The following is a 27,981-nucleotide window of genomic DNA, read 5'->3' on the forward strand; positions in this document are numbered from 1 at the left end:
TACTCCAAGCCTTGCCTATAAATACAACACCACCCCCTCATGTGAAAGGGTCTGGAAAAGAGAAAAGGAACACGCCTCTCTCTCTCTCCATACTTTCTTACTAAACTTCTCCTTTCTCCACTTACTGACTTGTTCGTCGGAGCTTCTCCCCGGAGGAACACTCCCCTCCGATTTGCAGGTACCAGGTTCGGTCGGTGGCCAGGCTCGGTAGAGACCTCCCAGCCTCAGTAAAGACCTCCCTACCTCGGTGGAGACCTCCCCAAGCTCGGTAAAGACCACCCAGGATCGGTAGAGATCTCTCAGGCTCGGCAAGCTCCTTTCCAAAGCTCGGTAGCAACCTTCTCGGGCTCAGCGGCGACCTCCCCAAGCTCGGTGGCAATCTTCCCAGGCTCGGTAGAAACCTCTCAAGGTTAGGCGGAAACCTCTCCAGACTCGGCGAACACCCTCACCAGTCAACAAGGGGAAGAAGGGTTAAGGGTGATTTCAACCCCCCACACTCACTACTCTTTTGGAGACGATTAAGCTTGCAAATCTTTATCGACCATTTATTTTCCACCTCGGGAAGTTGATACCCCGTCACTGAAGTTGGAAAAGGTAATAGGAAATCTAAGTGCAAGTTGTTCCAAGCGTCTTGCAAAGAACATCAGAGATTTCACAATCATTGTATGGTTGTACTCCTAAAAGACCAACAAAAGCTAGTAGAAAAGCATATTGACAACTCTAGAAAGAAGAGAAGATCAGAGATACTAACAAAACCTTCATGTAAGTATCAATATCTGGATCTGGAACTACTCGTGCCTGTTTCTCCCTTTTGACGACCTCGGCCATTATCTCTGCGCAGGTGTTAACCGTTTCTTTTAACCGTCATTAGAAACATCAACTTAAAAGGAATCCTTTGATTGCTCGAAGATCATACCTGCTCGGGTTCCAACCCCCTGACAACGAGCTGAAAAATCAAGTGCTTCCCTGATAGTTAATTCAGGAATATGTAGGTCATTTTGGCTTACATAAGCCGAAGTTTTCTGGGTAATGAACTCTTCAAGTTTGTGTCCATTGTAAAAAACTTCCCCTGCAACCTGTCTCAGAAAAGAATGAACGAAAGAAAAAAGTGTTTGGAAGAAGTTCCTGAAAGATATCAAATCACAGCTCAAACTATGGAGCACTAGTGTGTCAAATTTTAGCTTAACACACTCGATGCAATGAGCTAAGTCATCAATTCCAGGAGAGTGGCTTTATGAGGTTTCTTATATTTAGAAAATTAATTTGTATTGCTTATCCAATTCGCCATCCATTTTCGGGCGCTAGAAATTTAGGAGGGCATTCATTGCATTCATGCATTTTTTATCACTAAAAGTGAAAAGCTACAAAGACGAAAGAAGAGTTGGATCACTAGTAGTTGATAGGTTCTTAGAAGCATATGCTAGACAAGACACCAGCATAACCCAAGTATCTCAAAAGAGAACGTCACAAGTTGAAAAATGATACAGTGCGTGTTATTAAATGTATGCGGACATTTGAGAGACAACTTCTTAAGAATATACGGCAGTACTAGGAAGACGTAAGAATTAGCAACCCAAGCCTTGAGAAAAATTATAAACCAAATTAGAACCACAAAAACTTGCATTTGTAAAGTGAAGAAAGTGGCCCAGTAAGCTTTACCTATTTTGTAACTCTGCAATCTTGCAGTTTTACTGGCGTTCTAGAATCATTTCCGTTCCACGTTCACTAACAATTCTAACTGTTCAAAAGAAGAAAAATAAGGTACCTTGAGAGATTTATCTAGATTTCCAGAAAGTGCTTTCAATAACGTAGTTTTCCCACATCCTGGAGGACCAAGCAGCAAAGTCATCCTGGAGCAATGATAGACCTACTAAAGTAAACTGAAAAGAATAAAAATTTCCAAGGAAAAAATGATGAAAAGGACAAAGGTAACATGTACTCAAAAAGCATAACAAAGGAAACATGTCTTTATTATGAAAACAATATAATCTTACTAAATGCATGTAAAGTATATGATGATATATGTTAATTAGTCCAACCTCCAAATGTCGAAATCCATCAACACCATTCTATTTGACTTACGAGGGAAAGGAAGGGAAAATTGAAGTGGAACTTCCAATTGAAAGCGCTAACCACTAAACCGATATTTAAGAGAATGTGTAAATTGAGTTGTTTTACTCGACAAAATTAAAGACTTCAAGTTGATTCAACCACATGGTATTACCTCTCATATGGCAAGTCAAGTACAGGTAAATAAAATAGATTGAGATTCAAATTAATCACACCTTCCAGGCTTAATGTTACCATTGAAATCATCAATGATGTTTATCTTGGCCTCTTGTGACTTCAAACCAATTAACATGGTGCAGTCCTGTGAAGAAAAAGACACAAATTAATCAATTTAGGCATTTTATATGGACTACGGTGGATCTACTTTACTTGATGTTGCTTCGGCACTTAGTTTGCCCAAATGTGGATTTATTTACTTGTTTTACAACAAAATAAGAAGTCAAACAAGAGATGGATCTTGTCTTGGTATTTTGGCCGTTTTTACACCCATATACATTTTAGTTAAGCATTGAGAACCCCATAACCACCTAAATTTGGCTTAAGGAGCTAATCACCAACATAAATGTGTTGCCACTTTCAGAAATTACAAACTCATTTCATACTCGGCCTGTCAATTATGAGTACGACACATTTGGGTGAAATAAGAAACTGTTGAAATTCACATGATTCAGATAAAAGTAATCTTAGCTAGCCCTCAGAATTAATTAACACGGATTGGATTGAAATTTAGATGGCGGACAAGGTATGGTTGTTTTGGTCCAAAACCAACTTGTATGATTTATATACAACCCGGACACAGATGTCAGTGGCAAGTTGAGAAAACCACCCACAGGCGTACATATACATGACAATGGTAACTTTGTTGAAGAAAGTAGATACTTACAAGAAGAAGTCTTTTGAGTGAATTCCATAGAGTTGGAAGCGGCTTGCCCCGAACCACCTCACACGTTGCTTCCACTCGCAAATCATTATATCGCACTACAACTGTCGGCAATTCTACACCAACTCTACCAAAATCAGATAAAGTACAAACCAATTAGCAGATTCTCAAAAGAAAATCATAAACAAGTATGTCTATACAGACAATCAGTAATTTATAAGAAGTACATAGAGTTGCATGTGCACTCAAAGATCTTTATCCGTCTATCTTATTCTAGGATGCCTTTGAACCATGTATGATCACCCTCATATCCAATGCATGACTATATGCATGTCAGCATGTGTGTATCAGTATATCACGAGAAAAGGACTGACTTATCTATCCTTCTTCTCATTTTCTGTAGCAATTGAAGGTTGTCATCCTCAACTTGCTTGATGAGTTTTTCAACGAGCATGTGTCGTTCTCGCGCACCAAGCTTAGTAACGTCAATTACCCTTTTGCGTTGAATATCAACTTTGCTCCCATTGTGCTCATCAATCAAAGATGATCTCAATCTCTCAAATGTAGGCAATCTATCAATTTCAGCCCACTGTGAGGCACCTTCAACATCAACAACATCCTTTACAGAGGACAACCCAGAACTGTTTCTGGAACTAGAGGCATGGCACCGGAAAGATGATCTCAAACTTTTGCCTGTCTCTGCCAGCTCAATTTCATTTCCAACCAATTGAGCCATACTCCACAACTAAGGAGATACTTAATTGAATGGTTGGACCAGGATAAAATGTAGGCACACAAACTTTACATATATATTTGTTCTTTCTTTTCTTTTTTCTGCCAGGTACTCCGTAATATGTATTCAATGTTGGTATATTCATACTTTATCCACTTTTATTGACTTTCGTCTCGGAACTTGCGTCTACCAATATAAAAGGTGTTTGAATATCAAACTGACGATTAAGAAAAATGACAAGATCACGGTTTACATGCACGATTCCCAGCAGAAAGATCCGTAAATGATGGATCTGGATCCTCTGTGTGAGGATTTACTGTCCTTGGGACTAAACAAAACCACGGCGTTTTAGGGGATGGAATTCAAACGGAGTAACATCCCAATCGTCTTCTTCTTCTTCCCCGTCCTGTTCCACGGCGATGCCAGAGAAACCCTTCTCAGTTTTCAGTTCTCACCCAACTCTTCCGACGCTGATCAGCACCTCCTCCTCCTACTCCCGTTCATCATCGTCTGTCAGGCCATTCTCACGCTGACGAGGTCTTTTTCCCCCCCTTTGTTTATTTCAGTTAAAATGAAATACCAGTGTTAGGGTTCCATTTTTGTTTTGTACAGCAATCCCCCTAAATCAGGGTCTCTCTTCCCCTTAATTTCCCTGCTGAATCAAACCCCAAGTTTCTCAATTGGGTTTCTTTGAAATCGCTGACCCATATTTTCGATGATTGCATTGTTGAGAGTTGCTGTGATGCTCTTTGTCTCTGGTAAGATAAGAGAAAGAAAGATGGGTTTTGTGCTGATCAACCAATGAGCTATTAATTTGAGTCGTAGTTGCAAGAAGAATCTTGTGCAAGGTAAATCCTACACGTTTTAGCCACCGGCCAATTCTCTCTAACTCCTCTGGGGGTGGGGCTCCTAAAGTTAATTTGCAACAAACACCGAGTAAAAAAGAAGGGTTTTGGCCGGATGTTCATCTCGGCAATGTCGACTGCATGTGGAACGGTGGAACGGTGGAACGGAGGAAGAGGTAAGGTCGGCGTTGGAAGAATTGGGTGAGAACGGAGAAGAAGGTTCTCATCGGAGAAGAGAGAACAAAGCGCTGGTTTGAAGAACGGCTGTGTAACGATGTAGACCATCGCACTGCAACCCACTCGTCCTCATTCGGGTGTAACGTTTGGCGGAAAGTCTAGGTACACCGCATTCCTCATTCGGGTGTAATGTTAGGCGGAAAGTCTAGGTACACCGCATGGACGGTCCACCGCACGCCTTTTGGGATTCATTTTGTGCCTCACAAAAATGCAGAAAAATATTCATAAATTTTAGAATAATATTTTATGGAATCTTGTAAAAAATCAGCTCAAATGAATATCGCTAAGTATGTTTTTTGAATTTCTAGGAGCGAAACTGCTCAGTTTTGTAGTTTTTGCTCCTATAAATTCAAAAAGCATATCTACCGATATCCGTTGGAGCTAATTTATTACAGGACCCTATAAAATATTATTTTAAAATTTATGAATATTTTTCTGTATTTTTGTGGGGCCCAAAATTGGCTTCAATAGCCGTGCGGTGGACGGTCACCGCACATGTGGTGTGGTGGTCGTAGTCTGGCTCTAATGTTAGGTGAAATTACACAGAAATTCCCTAATTTATATGTTTTGAGCACGGAGACTTCCTAACGTTTAAAATTGTCTATCTATTTAAAATCGTCAATTTTCCCTCGTGTGTTAGAAGGAAAATAACGACGAGGGAAAATTGACGATTCTACCCTTTAAAACTCACCCACACTGACTCTCTCATCTAGGGGTGATACCGGTCCGGTTTAGACCGATTTTGGCGTATTTTTCTGTCAAAATTGGTTATCCAGTTTGAGATTTTTAGAAACCGGAACCGGTTGAGATAATACGGTCCGATTTCGACCGGCTCAACCAGTTTTAGTCCGATTTATCCGGGTTTCATTCATGAGCCATATTTTGAGCCCAACACATCAAAAAATTCACAATTCAACCCACTAATAAATATCAACCAAAAATCCACAATTCAACCCCTTTTTTTTGGGCCCAACAAAAAAGATCAATTTTGAGCCCAATACATAAAAAAAAAACTCATAAAAACAGTTATATGTCATTGATTTTATATAAGAAATATATTTATTAGACCAATATACACCAAAAGGATGGGTAGCCTAGTGGTAAAGAGAGGGGAGATCCTATAGCCTTCCAGGGTTCAATTCAGTCCAGTTTTGACCGGTCTTTAAAACACATAAATTGGATCAAAATTATTTTTTCGGTTTATAAAATTTTATAAACCGGAACTAGATCGAAATTATTTAACCGGTTTGAAAAATTCTGTCCAGTCCGATTTTTCCTGTTTCAATCGATTTTTCAGTATCGGCTAACAGCCCTACCCTCATATATAAAACTTGTCCACACTAACCCCTTGGTTTTTGACAAAAGGGTGTTCATTGGTTAACGGTCATAAATGATGGGATACTTTGGCATATTTTTAAAGGTTAAGAGGTGTTCATATTCAAAACATATAGATGATGGGGTTTCCATGTAATTTTACCATAATGTTATTCTCAAAGGGTGCCAAAAAAAGGGCGCTGCTATTCGCAGCCCTCTATTTACTCCCATAGCCCGTTAAAAATTTTCAATTATACTCGACAGTTAGTTACCGAAATTGAGATATATTTTCAGCGTCCAATTACCGAAATATAATATTTTTTTCAACAGATGTTTACCGAAAATGCATGTTCGGCAGTTGTTTACCGAAAGTTGAACATATTTTCGACATGTAGTTACCGAAATATAATCTTGTTTTGAACAGCAATTTACCGAAATGTTATTTATGATTTTCAACAATCATTTACCGAAATTTAGTGGGCTACGGGAGTAAATAGAGGGCTGCGAATAGCGGCGCCCCAAAAAAAATAGGGCCATTATTCGCAGCCCTCTATTTTCTTCAATAACCCGTTGCTTTCACTTAACCCGCCAGCCTGTCACCCATATATTTAATAGGGGTGTTCAAGAAAACCGTCCGAACCGTAAAACCGGTCCGATCTGGACCGAACCGTCCAATTTGGTCCGGTTCTGTGGTTCTATGGTCAGGTTATGGTTCCAAAAAATAAGAACCGTTAATTTTGGTTCGGTTACTGGTTCTCAATTAATGAACGGTTGTTAGAACCGAACCGAACCGTTTAAAACTAAGATAAATATAGATATACTTATGTGTGTGTAATTAAATATGTACTCGAATTTGGTAGGTTAATCTTTTCCTTGCTAAATTTAATTTATTTAGAGATGAAATTTCATTTATTAGGAAAGATTTTATTTTCTTCCTTCCTTTCCTATTCCATGAAATTATCTTTCTATTTCTTTAATTTTATGAGTTCATATTTTGTAAATAAGTGTTTGATGCTTATTGGATAGAACCGGAACCGAACCAAAATAGAACCGGTCTTGCGGTTTGGTTCTGGTTAGGTTCTATGCATATATTGGTTAGGTTCTGGTTCTCAATTTTTTAGAACCGTTTGAAATGGTCCGGTTACTGGTTTTCTAGAGAACCGGACCAATCCGGACCGTGTACACCCCTAATATTTAAAATGAAATTTACTACATGTAACTCATAAAATTCACTTGAAACTTTCCAGTATACCCTTTCCCCCTTAAAACTCCTACAGTATCCCTCTAATAACACTTTTTACCCCAAAATAAAAACAAAACCTTCTCTCGTCCTCTTCCCCATGCCCGACGTTCCCCCAAAACAAAATCCTTCTCCTCTCTTCCTCTATAGCCACTGTCCCAAATCCTCCATATCTGGCGACTGCCACACTACCACTGTCGCACCACCACCCCTCTATCCACGTTTCCACCATCTCCACCACATCCCGCCATAGCCACCACCACCAAATCAAGTACGGTAATGTTTTATGGTAGTTAACTACCAAAATTACTCAACTTTTTCGAACCTGAAACACCAAAAAACTGGTAAAAAAAAGTACGGTAATGTTTTATGGTAGTTAACTATCAAAGTAACTTTTTTTAGAATCAAATAATAATCGAATTAAGACAACACACTAGTAACTCATTCATCCTTATTCGAGTGCAACTTTGAGAAATATTGTTTCATCAAAGTAACTTTTTTCAAAATCAAATACTAATAAGTTGAATTAAGACAACACACTGGTAACTCATTCATCCTCATTCGAGTGTAATTTTTAATTCTCAAAGGGTGCCATGTTAATTCACTCAAGATGCAACATTGGTTCATAAAAAGGATTAATGGTTATTTTTTCCAAAACAAATGGTTGGATTTAGACTATCACTTAGACTATCACACTGAAACACATTCGTCCTCATTTGGGTGCAATGTTATTCTCAAAAGGTGTCAAGATAATTCACTCAAGGTGCAATATTATTTCATCGAAGGAGGAATAGTAATTTTTTTCAAAATCAAATATGCACCCTTATGATGAAAGCAAATAATAGGAGCCAGGTAAGAGACGTCTTACGTCTTTTCAAAAAATCATACTCCATATTTCAAAATGGCAGAGCAATCGGGGAATCATTCGATTATTTGACCAAAATAGCACATTAGATTCATAGTCAAAGTCCACAATCTCTCCCAATTCAGCTATCCAGTCAAATTTTAGTGCAATCGATTTCAGAATTGATTCTGCAGACAAAATCAATTTACAGAACAATCGTTTAATCATACTAGCTAGTAAGTTTGATTACACTGGATTCTCGTCACCCAAACCCAATCGCTATCTCCACGACCTTTATCCCTAGGTAACGCACCAGTCTCCGTTTCTTCCTCGAGTCTGTTTTTTCCGGTGCAAGTTTTTTCGTGTTTCGTTTTTTTTTGAGGTTGGTGTCTTGCCAACTCTTGCCTCTGGTTTTCTGCTTGTTTTTTCAGTTGGATTCTGATGCATTAGTTGTGTTTTGGAGTGTTTTCCGATGATTTTCCGCCATGATCATAAACCTGTCAAATTCACACTCAAGTTTACACTCTCTCACTCCCCCTCAATCTCTCTCTCTCTATCTTCATTTCATCTGCTGTAATGTAAGAAATAACCATAAAACCATATCGATGTAAAGTCATGGAGTGATTATATCTGTTCATTTAAGCATACAAGACATATGGGTTCGATCTCAACATTCATCTCTTCTGGAAGTTCAACTTTCCTATGCAGTATGCAAACAGAGAAGCAAATACAACGGGGTAAGTAATAAGCATAACACCCACTGCGGGCAAATCATCATGGCTATAACCGAAGTAATCTCTCAAAAAGGCCGATACGGTTTTAGTTTCACCAAATGCTGTGATCTCCGTTTGTATATCTCCATATTGTGATGTAAGCATCCCCTTTAGGGTCCATGATGTAGGAGCTAGATAATACATCCAGATCCACCACTTATGAATTTGCTGCAAGATGCATTATAAATTCAACTAGGTTAGTAGCATCAGAAGGGGAAAAAGAACAACAAAAGTGTACAATCTCAACGGGTCAATATCTTCAAAATTTACCAAGATTAACAGAAAGAAAGAGGGAGATTCATATGTTTCAAATAGACCACACACTTCATTCTTATAGTCTAATTTTAACCAAGTCATTTCATATGCATCAGTTTATTACAAATTCGTCTAAAGTATCCACATTCCAAACAACTAATCAACATGCAAATAAATGGACCAATTGACCCAATTAAACTTGACGTCTAAGACACATTGTAAATATTGTCTTTGTGAAAAGTATAAAGCCAATAGTAGGATGTTAAAATGTTTTACCAGTATAAAGAGCCCATAACAGAGTGCCTTGTGAACTAGATTTGTATTTTGTAGTGACCAAATTGATGATTTTACTTGCTATCTGAGCTTCAAGATGCGTGTAGCGGAAATGAGAATGTTGAGGTGGATGTATGGTAAGACTAGACAAGATATGATTAGAAATGAAACGGTTCGTGAGATGGTAGGTGTAGCACCCATAGAAGAGAAGTTGAGGAAAATAGGCTAAGGTGGTTTGGACATGTCTACCGTAGACTAGAAGATGCAGTAGTTAAGAGAGCGGATAGGATAGCTTTGGATAGCAATGCTACGGGGAGGGGTAGACCTAAATTGACATTAGATGTTGTGGTGCGCAAAGACATGAGTATAGTAGGTTTATGTGAACAAATAGCCCTTGACAGAGCTCAATGGAGGAAAATGATTCATATCGCCGACCCCAAGTGATGGGGACATAAGGCTCTATTTGGTTTGGTTATCTAAGCTTCGAAATGATAATTGATTAAATCAGATCCAACAAAGCGTGAAGTGCTAGAAGCTGCAAACTAACTGCTTTAAAGCAAACTTATAAATTCTTAGGAGAGTTCAAAACCATAATGGATTGCCAAAAAATTGTGGAAATGAGCATTCAGAGAAGGAGTTTCAAATTCCAAAGGAGCCACTGAATGTAGGACAGCGTTAGGAAATATTAGTTAACGCTGCCTACAACAAGAATTGGTTTGGTTGGCAATCGAAAGCTTCTATGGTTAAGGTTCTAAGAAGGACCAAAAACCTTCTAGGTTTTGGTAATGTGAAAGTTCGGATTGTCTTCAATGGGGAGGATATTAGAATGCCAAATAACGAGTAACTTAAGCGTTTTGATTTGTGAATTTAAGGCCAATAATAAGTAGGATAGAGGAGTAAGGTTATACCGTTTATTTTGGGCATGCTTTGTAGGTTTTGGGGTAGAAAGGTGCACTTTTATATTTCTATTTTGTAACAATTACCAAAATAGTAATTGGGTTGTTTTCGCGAAAAGAAAGAGAAGAGGAGAGAAGGAGATGCTTCACCCTAGGTGGTAAAGGCTTAATGGGCTCCCCTACTCCGTGGTATTAGATTTGTTTTACCAGGTAAAAAATGGATTAAGACGTATAGAGACTAAAAGTGTTCATAGCTTGAAATACTCAAAACTAATTAGGTCATCGTGTGGGTAAGAAAACATTATCTCACTCCATTTATATATGGCCCACCGACCATAACTGCTGCTCATGTCCAACAGTAATTCAACTTGCCAAAACATCCCCAACTGCTAAACCAACTTTAATGGAATAGAATATATCCTGCATACATGTAGTACCCACTCGAAACCACAACATCACTCCATGATACCACAATGGTGCTCCTAGTAAATCCAATGTGCCCCTTTTCTGCTTTTCATCACCAATCCATCTCAACAAGGTCATAACTAAAATTTGTAAGTTGACTCTCCCAATGAACGTAGCAAGACTCCACATGATCATTTTCCCATTATTCTATTATTGCCATTTTATTCATCACAACAAAGAATGTTTTCTTTTTCACAATTAGGAATCCATAGTTCAGCTGAACACAACCAACAATTAACCATATCAAGTAAAGGTAGTAGCTTACCGGTTGAGGAATAAAAAATCCAGAGAACAGGTTAAATGTAGTGTAGAACGATGACTGTAAAATCGAAGCTATATGCAACCCCGGTGTCATTGCAGTAAGCAGCATTCCAAGGTACGTGAAGTACATCAATGTACACAATACGACATAGAAGTACCATAAAACCTTGAAAACTGACCAATAATACCCAATCATGGGATAGGTGATGATCACAAAGACAATTGCTTGGACCAATATATAGGGAACCTCAATTGTGACCTACAAAATTAAGCAGCCATATTTAAATATGTAAGAAGTGCTAGTAATGCTAAGAAATTACGCCTATAAGCGATGTAACTCATATATTTGGAACATAGGTATCAAGTTGTACTAAAAGCACCAGGAACAATGCAAAAGTTTGACCGAGTTACCTAAGCTTTAGGTAATTAAGAGATTACCTGAGCAAGTGCATAAGCCCATGAGCCGTACATTCCTGCAAACCTTTCCCGATACAAAACAGATCGTTCTGTTGAGACATATGGTAAAACTGACTTACAGTTGTATATGCCCAAGGAGAATGCAACACTGAATGCTGCCCCGAGTACATTGAAAAGATTTTGCTGGTTATCCCTATCCAATATATTGCAGATTAACATAATAACCGAGCTGTTCAAAAACAAAAAACATAATAACCGAATACTAGAGCCTGTTAATGTACTTGTTATGGGTCAAGAGAATCAGGAAACCAATCTTATGGTGATTCTTCATCCAGGAAATACCTAGGTCACTACGTATCATACATTAATGCCTTTGTTCAATTTAGCGTACTTACATTTTCCTCCCTTGACCCCAAAATAAGATCCCATAAAGCAAAGATACAATTAGCGAATACATGTAGCGGTTGAAGATATAGGAAGGACTTCTCCAATAGGACAAGTGTTGTTTCCATAGGCATGATTTGAACTGTCCCCAACCATTTTGTGGGAAGCGGGTTGCAAAATACAACTCTTTTGAATCAGGAGGAATTCTTAGAGAATTTACAAGTGCTTGATTGTTCCTACAAATACAAAGATCAGAAATGAGTCACATAAACTGAAGGTAGTATTACAAAGCAACTAATATTGTACCAAGGATATTCTTCCTCCTTTTTTTTGATACGGGTATCATGAGTAAAGTGTTACACCAAAATGAATCAATCCTCGAAGTAAACTTCATGTAAATATGAATTCCCCATTAGTGCAAATATCGACGGTCAGTGGGCATGGTGCAGGTTGTATTGATGAAGACTTCCATATCCTAACATATATAGGAGTACAAAGTAATGTTCTCTTTCTTATATGGCATCTATGTGACACTATGTTATCTTATACCATATCACAAGTTAGTTAACTGTCTCCATTGTATAAATTTGTCCCAAGGCATTATGTCCAATCAACTGATTACATCTTTTAAGATTAAAAATATTGACGTTGTTAAATATAAAAATTCTTTCCTCCTCCAGTATTTGCTGCCTTATTCTTAATTGAGCTTCATGTCGAAGTTTAGCGATTAGCAAACATCAAATGGCCCATAAGTTACTATACTATTTCACGGACTGACATTAAAACGTACTAGTGCCCAATTACAAAATATAATGACAATCAACCCACTGTCCAATCTTTGCCATGATTATCATGAGTGGGGAATGATCCAACAACTACCATTGGGTCAAAAAAGGAAAAAAAAAGAAGAAAGTACACAGAAGAAAAGGCACTGATACTTCAAGGCAAAGAGCAAGAAAGCATACTCAAGAAGAAAGTGATTTGGAATCTGAATCAGAATGACCAATATTCTGCTAAGCCTGCCTGGCAAGCTTTGAGGGCAATGTATCTCTTGGTATAGTGAAGTATGGTTTCCCCATCATATTCCTAGTTGGGCCTTTATTGAGTGGCTTTCTTTTCATGGTAAATGGTCCACCACAGATAGACTTCAGGGATCGGGGATGACTGTTGAACCTCTGTGTGTGTTTTGCAGTTATGTGGTAGAATTCCACAACCACTTGACGGACCTCCTATGATTCTGGAAAGGGAAAGAGGGAGGGTTTGCGGCAACAGAGTTGGTAACTCCTGCCCCCACATTGTCTATAAGTTGTCCTTAGCTGCTTGCATTTATGGGCTTTGGAGGGAAAGAAATTGCAGGAAGGAGATTTTAGCTGCAGCTCTGCTTAATAAGATTGAGGAAGTCAGAGCTTGCATTTGTTCGTGGAGGAAGTTGAACAAGTCAAACAAGAATAGGCTCCTGGCCATTGTTTGGAGGGTGTCTCATCGTATCTTTGCTTCTTAGTCAGCCCTGGTTTTGTTTTGTGTTCAAGGGGCTTGTCCGCTATTGTTGTTTTCAACAGGAGTTTCTCCTACATTGCTTGGTTGTAAGGGTTGGCCCTATGGATTCTTGTTTGTTTGCTTAAATGAAGGTTTAAGTTACTGGGGCAAAAAAGAAGAAGAACAAGAAGTGAAAAATAGCAATGGATTGTCATATGACCACAATAAAGTTATCAGAAGTTATGAGCCTTTAGTAAACTTAAATTTATGACCTTCCCTGCTTCAAAACCAGAAACCCTTATTACCATCAGTAAGCAGGCAGTTAGGCAAATGTAGTTTGCAAATCCTCTAGTACTTCCTTTTGTTTTTGCAACTGAAACTACATCTAAAATCACCTTAGGACCACAAAAAGTTAGAGAGTTTGCAAGACATGCTGGGAATAGTTTCTACATGCCTAAATAACTTCACAGAATAAATATCTTGAGATTCTAAATAGCAGTCGTACCAAGAAGTCTATGATGACCATCCTAATTCAAAATACTTATAAAAGTAGAAATAGTTGAACTCACTTATACAAGACGGAGTTCTTATAAACTTGGGCAAAATCGATGCCAAGTCCGGCTTCTGCTGATGTGGAAGTGACCTCTAACATCCATGTCGCTGGATTGTAATTACTCTTAATTGTGGGAACCCCAGAGATATCCTATTAGAAAGATACAGTCAGAATTAAGATGAATCATAGTTAACCTTCTAATTATACAAGCATGACCTATAGAAGTAGTAAAGTAACATCATCTAAAAGGCCTCGGTATTTTTGTAGCAGACCCAACCTCAAAATATTTGATGACACTGCTTGAATGATGACCCAGTGGTCCAGAGTAGATAATACGCCCGCCAGTTTTCAATAGAATTAACTACAATTGATTACAAGTGACTGTTAGACATAACATTTACTTTGAACTTTGAATCACACACAGAATCTCAATAGGGCAGAAAAACCCAAGCTGTTAGAGGATAGGTGACAAGTCTAATAAGTCAGATATTGCTAATATTAGTAACAACAACAACACTAGAACTTGGAAGGCTTCGAATCAAGAGGCAAAGTAGGTTTTGAAGCTTGTCGTTGCATGCCCCATTTACCTGTAATTTCTGTTCTCCGACATTCTTTCTTATTTGTCAGTACCTAACATTTCAGAAAGTAATTTTCTAACCCTTACTCTCTTTTTTTTCTTTTTCTTTTTTTTATGAGACTAGCCCTTACTTAACCTTTAGAGTTAAACATACTACTAGCTAGTTGCAACCTGTAAAACAGCTTTGAAGATCAAATTCTCAATTCCTGTTCAACATCCAAGTTGACTCGTTTTCCAAGTAATGGGATAGGTTAATTGGTCTCCCACCTCATTAAATGCTTCAAATATGTCAATACTTGGTTGGTGAATAGTGCAGACAATTGTTCTTCCCGTATCAGCCACATTCTTCACGGCTCGCATAACAATAGCAGCTGCTCTTGCATCCAATCCAGTTGTAGGTTCATCCATGAAGATAATAGAGGGGTTGGCAACAAGCTCCACTGCTATTGTAAGCCTCTTTCGCTGTTCAGTAGATAAACCACTAGCACCGGGAATTCCGACCAAGCAATCCATTATTTCATCAAGTTCAATGATCTCAAGGACTTCTCTCACAAATTCCTGTCAATGTGTGTAGCAGCTATTAGATTAATGAAATACTTTTGTACAAATTTAGAAGAGTTAAACAGTAAATTCAACTTGTGCACAAATTGTATAGCAGCCATACAAGCTTAGTTTTTGAATCAATTTCAGGATTTAGACGTAGCCATGCAGAATAAACCACTGATTCTTCTATTGTAATTTGTGGCGAATGTACGTCTGTTTGCTCACAGTAACCCGAAATCCTAGCAAAAGTGTCTTGAACCTTAGGATGCCCTCCAATTCTAATATCTCCTTGAATAGTACCAATAGTTTTCCTTCCGGCAAGAACATCCAGAAGAGTTGTTTTACCCGCTCCAGTAACGCCCATCAATGCGGTAAGAACACCAGGCCTTATTGCACCAGTAATATCACAAAGAAGTTGGAGTTTTTTCTGAGTGAAATCAGATCAAACGAGTTGGCAAAATCATCCAATGTAACATCAATTGACTTAAGATATCAAATAGCCACCAAAGGTTCCTCAGAGATTTGTTCATATGCTTACCAATGGGGTTTCAACATAGTATTGCACATGTTGAAAAGATAAAGTTAGGGGCTCAAAAGGTAATACTACCCGATCTGTAAAGAAGAGTTTATTTACCATAGGAATAAAATTAAAAGATGATTAGCAAAGAAAGTGGTCAATTGAAGCAATAATCCAAACTAAATAGAAGAGAAGAATGAAAAACACCAAATAGGACCTTTATGAGGTTTTGATGTAGTCTTCTTATAACTCTTCAACTTTGCTTTGTTTTTGGAACCATTGGAGGAATCTTCACTTCTTTCTATTTGAGTGACCTTTTCAATGGAAATAATGGCACGAGATTGCGGAGCTGGATTTTCATTTCAAAATAGAACGACCACATATCATTGTGATATTCTTCTAGTGACTTCATGTGATCAACAGATGAACTTACAGTTTAAGAAAGTTAAGGCCAGCGCAAACCCAATATTGAAAAGTATTGCAAACCCAAGTAAGGCACCAAGTGATATCCAGAAGAAGTATCCACTAAACTGAAGTCCGCAATTTTCAAGTGTTTCATCCCCTATTGTAGTATTCCCCGCCAGTTTCTACACAAAAATAAGAGATAGAATTTTTTTTGATAAAAAATAGGAGATAGAATAATGTAGCTGTTATAGTAAAGAAATGTTAATGTTCTTTCCCTGTTGTTGCATATCCAACAAACAAAGACATCTTGTTGAGGGTATTTTAGAAGTTGCTAATTGTGTTGATTGAAATGTATGATTGGAGGAAGCAATAATTTTTTCATTTATCTAGGTACTCACCGTTTGCCATCTTGGAGCAAGGAGTTCATTTACAGCAAGGCCTACCTCACCATAAGACAAGGGGGAAACCCAAAATCCCCACTTCAACCAAGTTGGCATAGAGGCTGCAACCAACAAGAAGGCTTAGTTTATTTTGCAAAATAACTGTCCAAAACTCTAATTTGAAAAAGTCATTGAGACCTTACTTTTTCGGATTATAAATCCGCTGAATAAAAAGACATATAGTATCGCAAAACTGGCACTTGCTGAAGAAGCAACCATTGTGCGGAAAACAGATGCCAAGAAACGGAACAGGGACATTGCAACGAAGTGCACGGAAAAAAGTAGCATGAATTGTCCAAAGAACCTAGGATTCCGAGGCAATGGAAGAAATCATTTCCAAATCAATTTAATTTACTTTTTACAAGGTGTTTGTGTGTGTATGTGTAGAATACCACTGAAGGGTGGCTACCTAGATGTTTAATCCATGAAACAGATTAAACTTGGGAGTAGTTGATTCAAAAATTGGTCGAAATATAGTAAGATAACTTGCTCAAATTAAAAACTCATTTGAAGAAAAACAAAATATATCTATAAATCGTAAGCCTTTCCAGTGACACTAACCTCCTAGGCTCAAGACTGTATCCAATGCCATAGTAAGTTAGAGATGTCCAAATTAGCCCTGCCAACAATGAAAGAGGAAGCTTGAGAATGGCGGATGATATTGCGTATGACCAGGCTGGATAGAAGCACAAGTCTCTCTGCTTGTAGAAAATAGGAAGTCTTGCAATAGTCATGGACAACTCCGGCAGTCCGTCAAAAAAAAGCACAATGATAGCATAGAACGAAGCACCCAAATAAAGGTTTGCATGAATGACATCAATACCCGCCCCACTTCTCAAGAACACGGTTGTTGAGATAGATGCTGTGATAACAAGCTGCAAAGAAGAAGAATTGAATTTATGTATGTTATGACTTACGACCATTTAACACATGAAAGCATGAACGTTTAAACTTTAAAGGTTGTATTGGCAATAAAAGGAGAAGAAACAAGTGAGGACGAAAGAATTACGAAGGCATTGATCATAACCTGAATTAATCTGAAGACATAAACAAAAGAATTTCTCCTCATGAGTAGCCATTCCCTTGACATGCAAGCTCTAAAGAGTGCCAGTTTAGTTAGTGAATACATGCCAAAAGAACTTGCATTTTTTTGGCAGCACTCGATAAATGGTTGTGATAGCTCCTCATCTAGCTTCTTCCCATAAGTAGATTCCTTAAATTTCTTGGAAAACATGTCAACAGAGATGTAACTACAAGACTGTTCAGGTTGGTGCCAATACTGTGCTTGATCTTTTCTTGAGATAACCTACAATGTCGTCCAACGGGATAGTGTATGATCCTCAAAAATATAAGAGCTCAAAGAAGACTTCCATTATTCCATATGAACCAAAAGCAATGAAACACGATACTCACAAAAATGTTAGTCGTACAAGTACCATGAATTGGTGCGGGTTGATTACCACTCTAGTGTGGCAAAATACATATTCGGAGCAACAAATCTATGCATTTTTTATTTTGGGTAGGACATTTATAGGCTACGTACGGGGATGGGTACCTGAGAGTATTGCAACGCCTATCTCCTTTTTGAATCTTTGTTATCCTTTCTTTTCCTTCTATCCTAAGTTGTGACATACAACCTTTTTCAAAAGAAATAGAAACTCTGATTCAAATAACACCTTCAATGCTTTTGTTTCCAACTTCTCTGCAGAAAGAAAATTTTCAATTTATATCCCAGGGATCATGCAGCGCGCGAGATCGCTGCAGGCTGGCAGCCGTTCAAAACGACACTGTTTAGGTCGTAAGTATAATAGAGCCAGATCCTCCTCCTCTCTCCATGCTTTCTTCCTCTTCTTCTTTTCTTTTACTGGGGCAAGTATTTCTTCTTCATTTCTTTATGGTTTATACATTTAAAACTTCCACTTTTCGATGGTTGTACAAACCTAGCCCAACACCACTACGCAGCAATTTCTCATCCTGCTACGCTCAGCCACCACATACTGTTCTCTTTCTCCGGCAGTCTCCAGTTGGCCTCAATTTTATCCCTGAAATTCTAGTTTCTTACTCTTGTTTACTCCAGAACCAGCCAAAAGTTCAGAACTTTTTTCCAGAACTCTAGCCAACTCACAAAAGAAAAAGATTTGTAGAGTGAAGTAAGAAAAGGGAAATATTCAGGAATAAAGTAACTAGTTGGGACTTGGGAGGAAACAAATAACAAACAATGAGAGAGAGAGAGAGAGAGAGAGAGAGAGAGAGAGAGAGAGAGAGAGGTGTTAACCAAGTGTAATTTGGGTTAGATACAGAGTCCATTGGTTGGTTAGTTAAAACCGTCAGTGAATACTCTGGTGTGGGGCAGCAAGTGGATTAACGTGAGGGGGGTTTTGGTTGATGGTTTTGTAAGTACCTAATGTCGTACTTGTACCAGTGCTTCATAGACCAAGAAAAATTTACCTCTTGGAGGAAGTCAGCTACCCCTTTCCTTTTAGGACATCTAAACCCACAATCCTCAAAAAATTCTAGAATGTGACTACGGGGTCCATGATACACAATCTTTCCTTCTGCCATCAAAATAATGTCATCAAAGAGATCAAAGGTTTCTGGTGCTGGTTGAAGAAGTGCCACAAGTATAGTAGCATCCGCGATATGCGCTAGCTGTTGAAGACAATCAACAATTTGATATGTGGTGGAACTATCTAAGCCATTTGATATTTCATCCATAAATAAGGCTCTGGTAGGACCTATAATAATCTCGCCTGCAAAATACCAATACACATTTATCTTTAGGGTAAATTACATTGGGGTCTTGACTTGGAGGGTGAACTAGGATATATCCTGTTCATAAAACCAATATATTATGAGAACATAATTGGTTATGAGTAGGGATAATGCCCTTGATAGAGGTTTTTTGAGAGATTCCTTTTATTTTAAAGTCAAGATAGGCAATTAATGATGACAGGCGTGATTTAAAAATTTTGTCTCCTATTCATAAAAAAAATTCTTTTATTTGTATCCAAATTGCCTAGATGAAAAGAATGAAATTAAAATTAGTATCCTAGATTGAAGACCTCCTCGTAGATAAATCCTAGTTCTATAGATCAACTTTTTTACCTTAAATCACGGAACATAATAAATTTTCCACCACACATTCTTGTGGGGCCTAGTACTAAGTGTATGGACCCCACACAATGTGTGATGAAGAAGGGTGCTGGGCCACCGCGTGGAAAGGAAGACTACCTGTAGTTAATCTTTTCTTTTGACCACCAGAGACACCTCTTCTCATGGCATCTCCAACCAATGTCCCAGCACAGATATTGAGTCCTAAAATCTGAATAATCATGGAAATGATGAAAAAAAATAGTTACTAGGTAAACCATATTTCAAGCAACAACATTGAAGAAGATCAATGCCAATCCTGTTGAAAGACATACCTTCAAAATGTAGTCAGTCTGGAGGGTAGTCTTTTGTCCTTCAAAAGAAATTGACTGGTAAAAAAAATGCAGAAGTCATCGTAGAGCTATATCAGCTACAGAATATGAGAAATGTAATCAACAACCTACACATATGCATGAATTGTTTATCAATTATAGTCTTATATACTTTACTAACTTTGAGAAGCCCTTAGTCCTCAACTGGAAGCTTGGAGTACCATGACCAAACAGATTCACAACAGGAATCCAAGTGTAGTATCAAATGGCCAAGAAAGAAATTAGTTTCACCAGATCACTCCCAGTGAAACTAATTACCCTAGGGCAACTTAGTCAATAAAATAGCCTAGGTTGTTAAATTGAAATCAAACAGTATGCATGTCAATAAAATATATAGTAGGTTAGGTAAGGTTAGCCAAGTCCAATAAAATAGCCTAGAGTTTCGAAACCTTATGTACCACATAAGCTCTTATTACACAGATGTAACACATCTTACAATCTGGAACTAGCATCTGTATTTGTGGAAGATCCCTGATGCTAAGATGCTACACTTTATGCTTTTCATGTACATAATAAGTTGTTGACTTACAAAAATTAAGCAAGTTTCCCATCAATTCGGTCATCCTGATTAGACTTTAGTGACAAACTAAGGCAGAGATATGGTCACATCACACTGTCATTGGCAACTACTGTTATGCTCCTTAGTTTACATTTTTTTTAACGCAGATTATGCTCCTTAGTTTAGTTTCGTATTTTTAAGTTTAACAAGCTCCACTCATAAATATAACAGAATCAATTTAAGGCCTTGCCCTGTTGTTGCAGTTCTACTTATCGTGTTCAACTATCACTAGCTCACTACTTTTGGAGACAATTAAGCTTGCAAATCTTTATTAACCATTTATTTTCCACCTCGGGAAGCTAATACCCCGCCACTGAAGTTGGAGAAGGTAATACAAAATCTGAGTGCAAGTTGTTCCAAGCGTCTTGCAAAGAATAACAGAGATTTCACAATCATTGTATGTTTGTACTCCTATATGACCAACAAAAGCCGGTAGAAAATCATATTGACAACTCCAGAAACACAGGGAAAGAGAAGATCAGAGATACTAACAACACCTTCATGTAAGTATCAATATCTGGATCTGGAACTACTCGTCCCTGTTTCTCCCTTTTGATGACCTCAGCCATTATCTCTGCGCAGGTGTTAACTGTTTCTTTTAACCGTCATTAGAAACATCAACTTAAAAGGAATCCTTTGACTGCTCAAAGATCATACCTGCTCGGGTTCCAACCCCCTGACAACGAGCTGAAAAATCAAGTGCTTCCCTGACAGTTAATTCAGGAATATGTAGGTCATTTTGGCTTACATAAGCCGAAGTTTTCTGGGGAATGAACTCTTCAAGTTTGTGTCCATTGTAAAAAACTTCCCCTGCAACCTGTTGCAGAAAAGAATGAACAAAAGAGAAAAGCGTTTGGAAGAAGTTCTAGAAAGATATCAAATCATAGCTCAACTATAGAGCACTAGCGTGTCAAATTTTAGCTTAACACGCTCGATGCAATGAGCTAAGTCATCAATTCCAAGAGAGTGGACTTTATGGGTTTCATATATATAGCAAATTAATTTGTGGGCAGATAAGCACATTGATTATCCAATTCGCCATCCATTTTCGGCGCTAGAAATTTAGGAGGGCATTCTAATTGCATTCATGTATTTTTTATCGCTTAAAGTTAAAAGCTACAAAGACGAAAGAAGAGTTGGATCACTAGTAGTTGATTGGTTCTTAGAAGCATATGCTAGGCAAGACACCAGCACAACCCAAGTATTGTTAGACTTGTCCCACGTCGATCATCTAAGCCACCCAAGCTTGGTTAATAAATTATAGAGGCTACTCCACCTATGGCCAATTGGTTTTAGGTTGGAACCCTCCAAGAATTCTAACATGATATTAGAGCTAGGTCTTGGGTGGCCTCACCTCTCGTGGGAAAGTCTCTGTCATCTCTGTCGTCCGAGTCAGTCAGTCAACTCCTGGTCTGTCACCTCCACGTGTATCCGGGTTGCACGTGAGGGGGAGTGTTAGACTTGTCCCACATCGCTCATCTAAGCCACCCAAGCTTGGTTAATAAATTCTAGAGGCTACTCCACCTATGGCCAATTGGTTTTAGGTTGGAACCCTCCAAGAAATCTAACATGGTATCAGAGCTAGGTCTTGGGTGGCCTCACCTCGCGTGGGAAAGTCTCTGTCATCTCTGTCGCCCGAGTCAGTCAGTCAGCTCCTGGTCTGTCACCTCCACGTGCATCCGAGCTGCACGTGAGGGGGAGTGTTAGACTTGTCCCACATCGCTCCTCTAAGTCACCCAAGCTTGGTTAATAAATTCTAGAGGTTACTCCACCTATTGCCAATTGGTTTTAGGTTGGAACCCTTCAAGAAATCTAACAAGTATCTCATAAGAGAATGTCACAAGTTGAAAAATTATACAGTACGTGTGTGTTATTAAATATATGTGGACATTTGAGACAACTTCTTAAGAATATACGACAGTACTTGGAAGACGTAAGAAATAGCAAACCTTGAGAAAAATTATGAACCAAATTAGAACCACAAAAACTTACATATGTTAAGCAAAGAAGGTGGCCCTATAAGCTTTACCTATTTTGTAACTCTGCAAATCTTGCAGTTTTACTTGCTTTGTATAATCATTTTAGTTCCACGTTCACTAACAATTTTAACTGTTCAAAAGAAGAAAAATAAGGTACCTTGAGAGATTTATCTAAATTTCCAGAAAGTGCTTTCAATAAAGTAGTTTTCCCACATCCTGGAGGACCAAGCAGCAAAGTCATCCTGGAGCAATGATAGGCCTACTTAAGTAAACTGAAAAGAATAAAAATTTCCAAGGAAAAAATGATGAAAAGGAAAAAGGTAATATGTCCTCGAAAAGCATAACAAAGGAACATATCTTTATTATGAAAACAATATAATCTTATTAAATGCATGTAAAATATATGATGATACAGTCATTTTCAAATGAGGAGGTCCTTATTTTAGTTAAAATAAGGACCTCTCCATTTCTCCCATTTTCTGTTCGAATTTCAATGATCCGAGCCGCTCAATGTGTTCAGAACATGATTTTAAGAGTACCCGCGAGGAATTAGCAAAAAAAATGACCGGGAAGGGCTTCATCCGAGCAGTTTTTATTTGAACCGTTCGACAAAATATAAACAAAAACTGCTCGGATGAAGCCTTTTCGGTCTTTTTTTTTTGCTGATTTCTCGCGGGTACCCTTAAAATCACGTTCTGAACACATTGAGCGGCTTGGATCATCGAAATACTATCGGGAAAGGGAGGTCCTTATTTTATTAAGTTAAGGTGGTCCTTAGGAGAAGGAGACTCTATGATGATATATGTTAATTAGTCCAACCTCCAAATGTCGAAATCCATCAATACCATTCTATTTGACTTACGAGGGAAAGGAAATTTGAAGTGGAACTTCCAATTGAAAGCACTAACCACTAAACCAATATTTAAGAGAATGTGTAGATTGAGTTGTTTTACTTGACAAAATTAAAGACTTCAAGTTGATTCAACCACATGGTATTACCTCTCGTATGGCAAGTCAAGTACAGGTAAATAAAAGAGTCCTGCTATAGGGACCGACCGGTCCCCTACCGAAATCATACCAACGGCCGCGCTAGGCTGTCTCCGGCCACCGGACGGCCAATCCAAGCCGTCCAAAAATTCTATAAAAAAAAAAACGAGGGGCCCCACATGAGAATCAACAGCATCCGATGTGTGTAGAGTGCTTGATCCAAACACCCTATTTTTCGTGTATACACACATCGGATGCCGTTGATTCCCGCGTGGGCCCCCTCGTTTTTTTTATAGAATTTTTGGACGGCTCAGATTGGCCGTTTGGTGGCCAGGGACGGCCCGGCGCGACCATCGGTACGATTTCAGTAGGGGACTGGTCGGTCCCTATAGCTTTATGGCATAAATAAAAGTAGATTGAGATGCAAATTAATCACACCTTCCAGGCTTAATGATACCATTGAAATCATCAATGATGTTTATCTTGGCCTCTTGTGATTTCAAACCAATTAACTTGGTGCAGTCCTGTGAAGAAAAAGACTTAAATTGATCAATTTAGGCATTTACATGAACTACGGTGGATCTACTTTACTTGATGTTGAAATGTGGATTTATTTACTTGCTTTGCAACAAATTAAGAATTCAACAAGAGATGGATCTTGTCTTGGTATTTTGGCCGTTTTTACTCCCATAGAGTTATGCATTGAGAACCCCATAACCACCTAAATTTGGCTTAAGGGGCTAATCACCTCTAGCATATGGCAACATAAATGTGTTGCCACTTTCAGAAATTACAAACTCATTTCAAACTGGGCCTGTCAATTATGAGTAGGACAAATTTGGGTGAAATAAGAAACTGTCAAAATTCACGTGATTCAGATAAACGTAATCTTAGCTAGCCCTCAGAATTAATTAACACGGATTGGGTTGAAATTTAGATGGCGGACAAATTATGGTTGTTTTGGTCCAAAATCAACTCGTATGATTTGTATTCTTAACCCAAACATAGATTTCAGTGGCTAGTTGAGAAAACCGCCCACAGGTGTACATATACATGAGAATGGTAACTTTGAACTTTCTCTTGAAGAAATTAGATACTTACAAGAAGAAGTCTTTTGAGTGAATTCCATAGAGTTGGAAGCGGCTTGCCCCGAACCACCTCACACGTTGCTTCCACTCGCAAATCGTTATATTGCACGACAACTGTCGGCAATTCTACCCCAACTCTACCAGAATAAGAAGTACAAACCAATTAGCAGATTCTCAAAAGACAATCATGAACAAGTATGTCTATACAGACAATCAGTGATTAAAATGAAGAACCTAGAGCACAGATACGGATTGAACAATTTGAAAGAAAATTGAGTAGTATTATTGCATTGTAACAAGTTGAAATTTTATGGCCTTCATTGATTGACAGATAGAACTTGGAAAATCAATTCCAGATAAAAAGTACATTGAGTTGCATGTGCACTCAAAGATTCTTTATCCGTCTATCTTACTCTAGGATGCCTTTGAACCATGTATGTGCACCCTCATATCCAGTGCATGACTATATGCATGTGTGTATCAGTACATCACGAAAAAAGGACTGACTTATCTATCCTTCTTCTCATTTTCTGTAGCAATTGAAGGTTGTCATCCTCGACGTGTTTGATGAGTTTCTCAACGAGCATGTGTCGTTCTTGAGCACCAAGCTTAGTAACGTCGATTACCCTTTTGCCTTGAATATCAACTTTGCTGCTCCCATTGTGTTCATCAATCAAAGATGATCTCAATCTCTCAAATGTAGGCAGTCTATCAATTTCAGCCCACTGTGAGGCACATTCAACATCAACCCCCGAACTGTTTCTGGAACTAGAGGTATGGCACCGGAAAGATGATCTCAAACTTTTTCCCGTCTCTGCCAGCTCAATTCTCGATGGCTCTATCTCATCATTTCCAACCAATTGATCCATACTCCACAACTAAGGAGATACTCAATTGAATGGTTGGACCAGGATAAAATGTAGGCACACAAAACGTTACATATATATGTATTCATGCTTTTTTTTTTTTGCCTGAGTATATGTATTCGGTGTTGGTATATTCATACTTTGTCCACTTCTATCCGTCTTGGAGCGTCTACCAATATAAAAGGTGTTAAAATATACTTGGACGACCCTATCAAACAAAAAAAAAATTACTTGGGTGACACCGTGACAAGAATATCCAACTGACGATTAAAAAAAAACCCCCCATGATTGAATATACTTGGATGACCCTTTCAAGAAAAATTAAAAAAATGCTTGGGTGACAACAATATCAAAGTGACCATTAAAAAAATGACAAGATCAAGGTTTACACGCACGATTCCCTGTAAGATTGCAAATTAAGATTATAAATGATGTACAAGGGTAAATTTCACTGACCTCTCATGAGGATTCCGACAAAAATCTGCAAACCTCCCATGATATTTTTGAAACTTCACTGCCCTCCCTTTTACTCCCTTACTGGACGTGACATTGTAAAAATACCCCCTTCCGTCTTCTTTTCGTTATACCCCAATGTCTTCTCTCTCTCTCTCTCTCTCTCTCTCTCTCTCTCTCTCTCTCATCATCAGATTCACAGCACCTTGGCATTTCCACCATCTCTCTTTTCTCCTCTTCCTTTTCCTTATCTCCATTCCTACAACAGTGTAAAACATATACAGAGATATAGAGCAGGATCTCATCTCAAGAAGACTACCAAAAATGGAAACCCAATATTCTCATTACCCAGTAGAATAACTTCCCAATTCCATTTACCCATTGGATCACCTATGTATAACATGGTGATACCGAAAGAACGTTTTTCCAAAAACAAGATCCAAGAAATTTGATATTGTTTGCCTGATTCAAAAGACATAATCAATTTTCAGCGGGCTTCCACGTGTACGCAACCAAATTGCATAATGGAAGCAAAAATAAATGGAACTAATTCTCAGTGGGTTTATATGTTTTATCAAGCAAATTGCACAATTGAAGAATAGTGGAACCCAATTCTCCATCATCAAAAAGAAAAAGGAGGCCAATTCTAAGTGGGTTTACAGGCATAAGCGACCAAATGAACAATTGAAGCAACATCTCTACCTTTTTCTTTATCCAAATCACCACCATGCAAAAAACATCCTCTTAAATCACTTCCCGTTACACCTTGATACACATCCATTTTTCAGATGATCAAAAACTCGTGCCAAAGGGAGTGACTAGCTTATGTGCGATATGAATATGGATTGTGACTGGGTAACTTAATGTCCCCAAAAACCAATGCAGCTTTGGTCACTATAAGTGGGTTTGGGTGGTTTGAGAAAAGTGGGTTTATGGATGGCTGGTGGTAGAAGTCGTTGTTGAGATGGGTTTAGAGCATGACTGGCTGCTGGTTGCGGAGGCAAGGGGTTGGACTGTGGTGGCGATGGTGGCAAAGAAGCAGAGAGAGAGACTGAGAGAGAGAGAGATGACATAAAGGGCATTTAGGTCATTAGCCGAGTTAATATTTGGATTTTTCAATTTCTATCCCTGTGAGGAATTAATAATCCACAAACTAACAAACACGTATTTATTTAATAAAGACAAAATCAAAAAAACTTAGAGGGATAAGGTCGTAATTTTCAAACAGAACGTTGCATTGTGAGGTAAAATAAGCAAGGGCAATGAAGTTTCAAAGGAATGCCGTCCCAGGAATGATACCCTGACCGAACAAAAATCCCGCGCCATTGACCACTCCTGTAAAAACGGCACCGTTGGTGCATTCCACCCGTGAAGTCCTTTGCATTTGTCCCTGTTTGGTGCACTATTTTTGATGAATTTTTTTAATGATTTTGTGGGAGGCATTTCGGGTTCCAAAAAATTATGCAAACAGCAAAGTATTTCTAAATTGTTTTTTTATGAGTTTCTAAAAAAAATTAGCTCAATTCAAAATTCAGAAGGGCTATTTTAGCATTCGTAGGGTTCTTGCAAATTCTGAAACACCCTACGAATTCTGAAGAGTGCAGACCTTCATTGATATAGGATTGAGTTAATTTTTTTTAGGAACCCATAAAAAATATTTTAAGAATGACTTGCTATTTGAATCATTTTTTGAGGACCCGAAATGGATGCCCCAATATCATAAAAAAATCATCAATAAGAGTGCAGACCTTCTTTGAAACCTTCTGAAAATTTATTTATTTTTAAAATTTTTGCAGGCCCATTACAGATCCGACAAAGATGATTTAAACGGCAAGTTATTCTCAAAACATTTTTTACGAATTTTTGAAAAAAAATTAGCTCAATCTGAAATCGGTGAGAGCTACTTTAGAATTCGTAGGGTGTTTCAGAATTCGTAGATACCCTACTAGTGCTGAAAAACCCTTCTAAATTTTGAATTAAGCTAATTTTTTTAAAAATCCATGAAATGGACCCTGCAAAATTAAAAATATATAAATTGATCAAGAATAGTGCACCAAACAGGGACAAATGCAAAGGGCTTAAGCGGTGGAATGCACCAAACGGTGCCTAATTATAGGAGCGGTCAATGGCGCGGGATTTTCGTTCGGTCAGGGTATCATTCCTCCTGCC

General features: G+C 38.3%; 2 protein-coding genes across 10 annotated transcripts in view; both read right to left on the minus strand.

The window, feature by feature from the left end:
- LOC131308698 (pleiotropic drug resistance protein 3-like) overlaps window positions 1–4,835 on the minus strand; it is a 44,778-nt gene extending 39,943 nt beyond the window's left edge. Inside the window, exons 1-6 of the mRNA XM_058335684.1 lie at window positions 3,325–4,835; window positions 2,954–3,077; window positions 2,286–2,371; window positions 1,766–1,850; window positions 917–1,076; window positions 757–833 (exon numbers count right to left, since the gene is read on the minus strand). Coding sequence (XP_058191667.1) covers window positions 757–833; window positions 917–1,076; window positions 1,766–1,850; window positions 2,286–2,371; window positions 2,954–3,077; window positions 3,325–3,686 — 894 coding nt within the window. The 5' untranslated portion in view covers window positions 3,687–4,835. The remainder of the gene's footprint in view (window positions 1–756; window positions 834–916; window positions 1,077–1,765; window positions 1,851–2,285; window positions 2,372–2,953; window positions 3,078–3,324) is intronic.
- Window positions 4,836–8,767: 3,932 nt separating this feature from the next.
- LOC131308699 (pleiotropic drug resistance protein 3-like) lies at window positions 8,768–26,953 on the minus strand. 9 transcript variants are annotated; one of them, XM_058335690.1, is made up of 27 exons: window positions 26,515–26,948; window positions 25,816–26,071; window positions 25,001–25,567; window positions 24,507–24,630; window positions 23,844–23,929; window positions 22,576–22,660; window positions 21,097–21,256; window positions 20,937–21,028; window positions 19,824–19,877; window positions 19,630–19,720; window positions 18,847–19,148; window positions 17,426–17,704; window positions 17,222–17,273; window positions 16,960–17,017; window positions 16,542–16,702; window positions 16,357–16,460; window positions 15,987–16,140; window positions 15,771–15,902; window positions 15,575–15,648; window positions 15,158–15,463; window positions 14,761–15,051; window positions 14,194–14,277; window positions 13,933–14,066; window positions 11,899–12,123; window positions 11,525–11,696; window positions 11,091–11,345; window positions 8,768–9,104 (listed from the first exon to the last, which is right to left on the minus strand). In XM_058335690.1, exons 3-27 carry the CDS (start codon window positions 25,360–25,362, stop codon window positions 8,838–8,840), a joined length of 4,104 nt encoding a protein of 1,367 aa, XP_058191673.1. In that variant the 5' UTR covers window positions 25,363–25,567; window positions 25,816–26,071; window positions 26,515–26,948; the 3' UTR covers window positions 8,768–8,837. The 9 variants fall into 9 exon arrangements, 8 of the variants coding, with proteins under 8 accessions (XP_058191673.1, XP_058191668.1, XP_058191669.1 ...); XM_058335685.1 differs by having other exon boundaries at window positions 16,960–17,273; XM_058335686.1 differs by having other exon boundaries at window positions 16,960–17,273; window positions 25,816–26,274.
- Between the last annotated feature and the right edge of the window lie 1,028 nt (window positions 26,954–27,981).

The sequence above is a fragment of the Rhododendron vialii genome, chromosome 11a, assembly GCF_030253575.1.
Source record: "Rhododendron vialii isolate Sample 1 chromosome 11a, ASM3025357v1".
NCBI classification, from domain to species: Eukaryota; Viridiplantae; Streptophyta; class Magnoliopsida; order Ericales; family Ericaceae; genus Rhododendron; species Rhododendron vialii.

Excerpts from the sequence above, each read along its gene's own strand:
- LOC131308699 (XM_058335685.1), bottom strand. The coding sequence starts at position 25,362 with ATGGATCAATTGGTTGGAAATGATGAGATAGAGCCATCGAGAATTGAG. Across the intron at positions 15,649-15,770 it reads TACATCAAAACCTCATAAAG|ATCGGGTAGTATTACCTTTT; the intron begins GTCCTATTTGGT and ends TCTTCTTTACAG. Across the intron at positions 9,105-11,090 it reads GATTTTTTATTCCTCAACCG|CAAATTCATAAGTGGTGGAT; the intron begins GTAAGCTACTAC and ends TGCATCTTGCAG.